Genomic DNA, 9,217 nt, shown 5'->3' on the forward strand with positions numbered 1-9,217 from the left:
TTTAATTGCAATTATGATTTGACTATAAAAATCAATTAACTCATAAAGTAGATGGATTAGATCCCTCTTTTACATAAATTAAATTGACTAAGATCTTATTATCACTTGTTGAAAATGTAGTCTCCTTAAAATTCATTTTAGTTCAAATACTTTAGATAAACTCGTTGAATGCATTTTTGAGCTTAATTTTCATTGATTTTATAATTGACCCATTTATAATTTTTAATGGGACATTTGATATAGTTTGGATTTCATAATTACACATTTACAAAATTTCAAAATATGATAGTCATGATGTCCAAGATTTCAAATAGTTTGATTTATTTAGTGAAAAATTATATCATTCAAAGTAGATGTTTTATTAAGTTTCATGAATTTAAAAGTTATTTTCACTCAAAACCTTTATAAATCTATACATATGATTAAAATAATAATAAAAAATACAAAACATAATGTTTATAATTCTTCAAACTAAGTTTTATTTAGTGCAATCATTTGTTTAACAATATTCATGATGCTCTTGAGCAAGATAATAGTTGGCAATTGAAGAAAACTTTAGGATTAAAGCACTATAAGGTTGTTTGAATCATTAATTGCAAGTTATTTCCATCTAGATACGCCATTAATAAATAAAGTGCATTGAATATTTTCATATTTTTAAAATGTGAGTCATATTGTATGTGATTTGAGTGGTGTGTTTATTAAGTGAAAGCTTATATTATTCAAATTAACCTTTTTATTAAGTTGCATTTATTTAATTAGGAAAATTAATTTCACTCGAAACCTCTAAAAATTAATCTATACATATGATTAAAATGGAAAACAAAGCAACACATAATGCTTATAATTCTTTCAACTAATTTTTTTTCAGTGCAACGATTTGTTTAACAATCTTAAGATTGTTAAAATGGAAAACAAAGCAACACATAGGGCTAGACTCTGTCCCATCAGTTGGCCCATATGATTGGGCTGGGCCCAACCCAATATACAATAATAATAATAATATATAATATCATATCATATATTTTACAAAACAAATTCTAAAAAATTCTAGAAATCCTTTTTTTTTTATTTTCTCATGTATTTTTCTATAAATTTTAATTAATATTGGTTTGTATTTTTATATTGTAAAAATACAAGTTCGGTATTAAAATATTTTATTTTCTCTAAAATATTAAAAATTACACAAAAAAAAAATTTATTTTCATGCACATATCGAAGCTTTCAAATATAAAAAAGTTTCATCATGTTTTCGTATAACGAAATAAAATTCAAAAAACATAGTAGCCCATGAAATGCTAACGCCCTTTCTCAACATTGATAAAGCACAATATTAGTCCGACAACAATTTGTTTTGAAATAAACTTTTTACTTTATTTGAATCCAATCAATTTGAAGGCAATTTTCTTTCAAATGATGTTTTTATTTTAATTTAATTACATCAATCCGAAGGTAAATTTATTTCAAATAGTTTTTTTTTCCCTTTATACTAAGCCCATTAGTCTGATAAAAAAATTTATGAAAATTTTTCTTTAAAATTTTTTTTTTCATTTTTTTATTGTTTCAGGGTTTTTTCTTTTTATGAGACTATGTTTGATTTTCAATTGTTTAGAGGGTAGATGCCTTTTGCCTTTTGATGAGATTTTTTTTTTTTATTATCATTTTTAGAGTTGTTGACTCTCAATGAGACTTGCTAAAAAATAAAGTGAAAAGTTTACTTTGACCCTTATATTTTTCAATTTGTAAACTTTAAGTCCCTTTAATTTTTTTTTAAATTAAATTTTAGTTCAAAAATTTATTTTTAAATCCGTGGTTTGAGAGTAGAAATAAAAAGTAGTCGAAGTGATAAAAAGAGTTATAATTGACATCAGGATTGTGAATTTTATTCTATTCCGTCCATAATCAGATCAATATATCTTGTACCATTTAAAAAAAACAAAACAAATCTCAAATTACTTTGAATCCTCGGTCTATTTTGAATTTCTTGTCCAAATCCAATTTCATACCAAATTTAACTGATACAAAAAGCTAAAGCAACTCTCTCTGGTCAATACATGTTCATGTTTAGAAATTCCACCTCCATATCATCATTTGTCTCAAGAACAATCGAATTGTTAAAATCAGGAACCACTCTTTCTAACCCCTTCCAAGAGAAGAGCTTGCCAGACCTTTCCAAGCTTAATAAAAGAGTGTTGTTCACTGAATTCTGCTAAAGAACAGATATTATTTCCACTCCTTAAATCCTTTACTATGGTTAAGAGATCAGTATCTTCCATTACAAAAGAAAAATACGTTTCAAAACTGTTTTTGAAAAAAATTGATTTTTTTAACTTCAAATTAATATTTTTTTATGCTTTCAAATCATTATATTGAACTAATGATTTTAATATATTTTCAAGTAAAAAATACTTTAAAAAACAACCGCAACTATACTCTCAAACTCCTCCTTAACACCAAATAAATGAAATTATGGCTAAATAGTGACACAGATTAGTAGCTTGTTCATCATCTCACTAATTACAAAATCTAACAATCCGCAAGCAAAAGAAAGCTTTCACCTATTGTACATTACACAATCAATGGACCTCAATATTTTGGCATTTAAAATTATATATAAAAAATAAAAAGCAGAAGAAGAGTACCTATTTGATGTTTGTTTTCTCAGAAAATTCACTATTGCCGGTTAATTGCATAACGTTTGATAGATAGAGGAATCAATTAGGGTTTTTTTTTCCCGAATCTAACTAGTCAAGAATCGTGGGATAGCTGGAGGGAAAATATTTTATTTGCTCAAAACAAAATCATTAGATTTTTAGTTGCATTTTTATAAATTTCAATCAGAATTTCTTGTAGAGATTTGAGAGATAATATCAAAGGAGTCTTGAATTTGTTGTCGAACACAAATTAGTCACTGATTACGTCCTACTGAAAAAACCACCAAATTATTTGGTCAAATTGATACAAACACAGACGATTCTCAGGGCTTTCGACAGACGAAAGCACAAAAGAAAATAAACAATCATAAAATCAACAAAAATTAATGAGTGAAAAAAGCTGCTAACAGTAACCTTAAATTTACATTTTATTCTAATAAAATCAATCTCATAGAAAGATTTATAACGTATTTAAATAGGTCAAAGAATCTACGTATATTAGATAATAGAGTTAAAATGCTAAAACATAAAAGAAAATAATAGTAAAATCTGGAAAAATATAAAAAAATAAAGGAAAATTATCAAAACATGATATTCCAAGCCTAATTTCAAGAATTAATCCTCAAGAACCTCCTATAAAAAATTAGTTTAGCACGATTAGATCTCCTCTTGAGCTTAGTTTTATCCCATTAGTCTATAAAAATATTTATTGTTAGATCATTTTATATAATTTAGTGTGGATGACAAGGTAGGGGAACGGAATTATTGCACAATAAATCTCCCAATGATTGCAAAAGATCAAAAAAAATAAAATAAAATTTGCTCGTTATATCACTTACTCCTTGTATCCATAAACTCCTCTTATATTTGAATAACAATTTTCAAATCTTGGTTATTAAACTTGATATAAGAGTAAGGCTCTAGTTATGTATTAAACAGGTTATCTCGAGTAAAAAAAAAAGAAAAAAGAAAGTTTAAATGACATAATTTTAAAAAACAAATTAAAAAAAAAACAAAACAAGTCTTATCCAGATCACTTTACTTGCTGAAATAACTGCATATTGACTTTATTTTGGCACCTAGCCTAGGTCAGGTATTGGGTTGGCGTAGGTTAACTTACTAGATTGTTCCAGGTCAAATCAAATGTCTTACTCAGTAGAATTGAATTATAAGAAAATCCGAACATGGTATTGCTAATGTCATTCAACTTCATGGGTATCTATACTACAGATTGTTCAGGTATATGAAATCAAGAGGTAAACATGGATTGAAATGGTTTAATTTTCTCAACAATATACAATAGCAGATGAACAAATTGGGAAGTTGGATTAGATTTATACAACCAAAGTGTTGTGACTACGTAGAAAAATCACCTTTGTATGGATCAAAGACTGTATCCTTTTCGAAAGAGGGATCCCAATGGTTTAATTGAAACCATTAGAAGCAGCATATAGGAAGTCCAGGAAGCCTGTTCCCTTGAGAACACCTTTACCAGTCAAGAGTTCAAAATCTATCAAAAACAAGAAGCCAATTATGGCTGCCTGCCCATTTATCAATTCATTCTTGCTGGTGAAACCGAACCCCTCTTGACCCTCATCGATTACCATTCTCACCTGATAAGTATGGACAGAACTTATCAATTCAACCACTCAAAATTGGAGTATGTGTACATTCTTTTCAATTTATAACCAGTCCCCATGATTATGTTAAGACAAACCAAAGTATTGCAGTTACCTCATCCACGTTGACATCAGATGCTGTCACACCAGGTTGAGCCTTCCCACTGAAGACAATCTCAGCAGACACATCAGATTTTACACCTCCTCTGATACTGATGTAAATATTTTCTTCATCAGTTTTCACAGGATACACGAAAAGCGTTCTCAGAGCAGGTGTGAGAACTCTGAGCACAGGGTTATTTGGATACCATTCTTTGATGGCTCCAGTCCGAAGATCAAAAGTGCTATCAGTTGATGGACAAACTATGCAACCATCCTACGGGAAAGAAAGAATAAGGAAATATTCTCATGTTTCTTGTTTTCCCTTGGTGTAAGAAAATATAACAAGTGTGCAACAAGTATAGACATAAAACAACTCATTTAAGTTTCAAAAGGTATTGACAGATACTCCACTACAAAGAGACAAGTGCAAGGTTCCTATTGTCACAGTAATATAGCAGAGGAAACTTGATTACAAATGAATTTCCCAAGTCTTGGATGTGCATAAAATGTGAAATTCAGTGGAAAACACCTTTCTATTTTTTTTTTTTAAAGTCATTTTTCACTTGTGTCCAAGAATCCAAGGGCAGCTGGGGACATAATTTCATTTCTTGCTATGTGGCAATCATTTGTAAATATGATTTCAACTGCTGGTAAAATAAGGGAACTGTATGACTTTAATATCTATATGAATATTTTTCTTCTTTTTAGAATGTCTGTTGAAGGAAGCAACTACATTGTATTAGCATAACAGAGCTATTAACCAAAGGTTAAATATTGTATAGTGCAAATTAAAACTTACTACAACTAAACCCATTTTCTGTCACAGTCTGTTAGTTAGAGAGAACATTTAAAACTTAGTTCAATGCCATAAATCCTAAAGATTATTGAGGGTGTTTTATGTCAGACCATAAGTCCTAATCTATGAAAATTCACATGATCTAAAGTGAGGATTGACAATTATATGTTTTATAATACTTGCAGCTTGCAGCCTAACTACGGATATAAACAGTCAATAAACAAACAGAGTAGTCATTTCTGCTGAACAAAGCAGGCACTGAATCCTTTTTTGGCTGTGGGATGAGGAGTTGTAGACTTAAAACTTCAGTTAAATGCACCAAAGGATAAAAAGAAGAAGTTAAATTTAACTCATCTGATGCCTATAGTTTATCTGATCTCTATATGATTGATATGCCTTCCTCACAATGGAAAACCAACACTGCTAACCTAATCTGATCCTGGGTTTCTGACACAATCATTTACAACCACGAAGGACCTTCACAACGGTTACCATGGAAGACATCTGAAAACAAGCATTAACTTCAACTGCTAAGCTTTCACACAATATAACCAAGGAGTGCTAAGCACTTTATAACTCTTAAGTTGAACGGTCCAATCTAAACTATATTCAATCACATCTTAAATCTCTTGCAATTTCTCAAGTACCCAGAATCTGTTATTTTAGAGATCAAGAAATTCAGACCTTGAAATGTAAGAAAGCTATAAGATATTAGGAGCTTAAAGGAAAGTAACCAAAAGCTTACTAACTCTCCCTTCTCTTTCCTTCACCACTGATGTTAGGTATATCCAATTACTATCCACTTGCACTCTAGAAGCTGACCTTTTATTTGACAAGAGTACTGAATTTAGAGAAACAATTACACTTGCAAAGACGATGCACTGGGACTCATGGCTTAACAGATGGCTACTAATAGTCACTATCTATTCCCTTTCTGCACAAAAGATTCTTCCAAGTTCCAATTAAACATTTGTATACAAAAATTCTTCTTTCAGATACTAGGATCCACTACATAGATGTATTCGTGATTTATTGTCTTGTAGTTTCAAACAAAGCAGGCCACAGTGAGAAGAATAAAAGCATCTCTATGACTTTCAACACTCAAATCTAGGATTCAAAATTACTTGATTCAAACGAGGAAAAGAGGCATTATTCACAAATCAAAACATTTCAATCAAAATCTAATCCAAAAGCCCATAAAAACTGGCATTTCCCGTTACCATCTTTTAAAAAAAAAAAAAATACTGCTGCAGCGTTTAAAACTGAGATGAATACAAAACAAGTGAAGTAAATATACCAAACCTGTGTGAGCTTGGCATTAAGCAGACCTTCAGTATAGGCCCCTTCTGCAGGAGACCGATTCTCAATTGCATAAACCTGGTCTTTATACCATAGCAACAGTATAGTCTCTCCATCTTGAATAATCACTCTTCTTTCTCCCTTAGGCAGGGCAGTCAGAGGCACAACTGGAACCCAATTCTCTCCACCAGAAGACGGTGACTCTTCAGTCAACGACACCTCTGTTGCCTTGCACACTATTCTACAGTTAGACCTGAGTGTCTTACATGAAGGAGCAACAAAATGGCAGTTTATGGGCAATGCAAAGGATGGAGGGTAAGTGGGTCGGTGCCAAAAAGAGATGGTGGTTCGCGGTGGAGAGTTGAAGGAGTGGTTTTGAGTAAAAGGAGTGAGATGGGAGGGAGTAGTGGTGGTTTTGGCCATGGGAGGAGGGAGATGGAGGGAATGATCAGAAAGGAAGAGAGGGAATGGAGGAAAAGAGAGTGTGTGGCAGTAAGGATGTGCACGGCCACATAATGTGGATATTAGGAAAGAAGGCGCTGTGGTCGTTCGTGTTTGTGTTTTGTTGTGCGGCGTTGAGCCACAAATTTATATATGCCTCGTTGATGGGTTTTTTTTCCTTCATATATTTATGTTTTCTTGATTGTATTTTATTTTTATTTTTATTTTTTCGTTGACAATTTCATATAATAATTTTAATCAGAACATAGATTTTCCTTTTATTTCTAAATCTTCTTATAATAATTTTAATGAAAACAAAGATTTTTCTTTTTTTCTTTTATTTTTTATTTTTTGCATGGGTGCATAAATAGGAGGATGGTATCCACAACAGATTTAGAGGATTCATAAATATAGAGGCCAAATAAAAACTCTATTTTTTATAAGTATTATTCTAATATGTGATGCTACTTAAATACATATTAAATAAAAATTGAATTGAAAAAAAAAACTATTAAATAATAACTTCATGATACAATTAAGTGTTCTAAATAAGTTATTTTATTTGAATTGAGATTTAAAGTACTTTAGAAAGGTGTTTTATCATATTTAAATATGTTTCCTCACACAAAAAGGGTGTCGTCATCTAAGAATATACTCGTATTAGTCTTTCTCCATTTATAATATTTTTTAATGTTATGTAGAGAAATTAAATTAATTAGGAAAAATTTACGATATGTTTGATGTGAAATAAAAGAAGGTGAAACTAAGCAAAAATTAAATACTATTTTATAAAAAATATCACAATTTCTTTTATTTAACTTGTTTTAAGTAATTTAAATTAAAATTGAATACTTGCCATTTCAGGTTAAATATCTAAACCTAATTTTTTATTCCCAAATAAATGTCTCTATTTTTTTAAAACAAAAGGAAAGAAGCAACTTGGTTGGGGAGGATATGCTAAAAAAAAATTCAAATGCATAAATGAGAAAGAAAAACCTAGAAAATAAACATTTTATACTGCAAAATCCAAAAATCCTCAGCCAAACCATTAACTAGCTAAAAAAACAGCAAGAAAGTCTTTGATAGGCCATTCAATACAAGTCCAAAGTTAGTTCAATAATTCCTAACTAAGAAGCAACTATTTTGGACGAGATATGTTTCAACTTTGATGAAGAGATGAAGTTTAATAAGCACACACCTCTTTCTTTTTATTTTTTTTCTGTTAAATTGCTACTCAAAATATTTGTTAGGCATCTTTTGAAGTTATTTGTTAATTTAAATATAATGAATGTTTGTTTTTAGATGTTTAGTCTTGCCATAATTTAGTTTGATATTTATGATTGTTTATTAGAGTGTTAAATATCAGTTTGAGATATATTTTAGCATGTTTTAATGATTAGTTAATCAATTTTGAGCAATGGTAAGATATGTTAAGTACAAATGTTGCTTGTGGATTAGATTAATTTGAATAGCTTGTTAGGTTTGTTTGGAGTTGCAAACATGAGGTTTGAGTTTAAAAACAATGAAAATAACCAATGAAATAATGTTTTTGCCTAAAAAAATGTTATTTTTTCTTATTGTCATTATGTAATTTGCTTGTTATTTTGCTCTTGATTTTTTATTTCTTGTTGTTTTGATAGTTCAAAAAAGTTATATTGAGCATGCTTAACCAATATATAGTTGCAAGGCTTTGGTTGTTGTTTCTGGGTTTTATATATTTTCTAAGTTTAAAGTCTTCGCTATTCTTTTTAAGTTTTCATTGCTTTTTTGGGTTGATATTTATCTATTGAGTCCTTGTTTTTCATGTTTTTTTTATCGTTTGTTAGCTCCTACATATGCACTTTAGCTTCTTGATTATTAATATAGGATCATAAGGTTTAAAAACACTAAAATCATGGTATTTGATCTTTGATTCTTTCATTTTATTTTTCACAAAGAATCAAATAATTGTGAAATTATGTTGTTTCTTGTGTTAATCCAACCTCAAAATCTTATTTAAATATTGTTTTTACATGCTTTTATGCCTTCAATTTGACATGATCTAGTCTTATTTTGAATATATATTTTCTAGGTTTTTCCAAGTATTTTTTGTGTTTTTAAGTAAATTCAAATATTTTTTCTCTTTTAATCTTCATTTTTTCTTTTTTAATTTTGAGTTATATTTGTTGGCTTGGACTTTGGGCCAGAAAGCCCAACTCATGTGATTAAGCTTAATCCATTTTTAATAAGGCAGGTTCAAAACAGCGATGAATGTTCACATATATTCATAGTTTGTTGCAATTGGTCCCGATTAGACTAACGATTGG

The 9,217-nt window shown here is 29.7% G+C and overlaps 1 protein-coding gene across 1 annotated transcript; it reads right to left on the reverse strand.

Annotated features, from left to right (window-relative positions):
- Positions 1-3,898: 3,898 nt before the first annotated feature.
- Positions 3,899-7,028, reverse strand: LOC7493777 (uncharacterized). Its single transcript, XM_002326073.4, has 3 exons — positions 6,474-7,028; positions 4,389-4,649; positions 3,899-4,267 (listed from the first exon to the last, which is right to left on the reverse strand). Exons 1-3 carry the CDS (start codon positions 6,891-6,893, stop codon positions 4,079-4,081), a joined length of 870 nt encoding a protein of 289 aa, XP_002326109.2. The 5' UTR covers positions 6,894-7,028; the 3' UTR covers positions 3,899-4,078.
- Positions 7,029-9,217: the final 2,189 nt, after the last annotated feature.

Source organism: Populus trichocarpa, chromosome 19 (genome assembly GCF_000002775.5).
Source record: "Populus trichocarpa isolate Nisqually-1 chromosome 19, P.trichocarpa_v4.1, whole genome shotgun sequence".
Lineage (NCBI taxonomy): Eukaryota > Viridiplantae > Streptophyta > Magnoliopsida > Malpighiales > Salicaceae > Populus > Populus trichocarpa.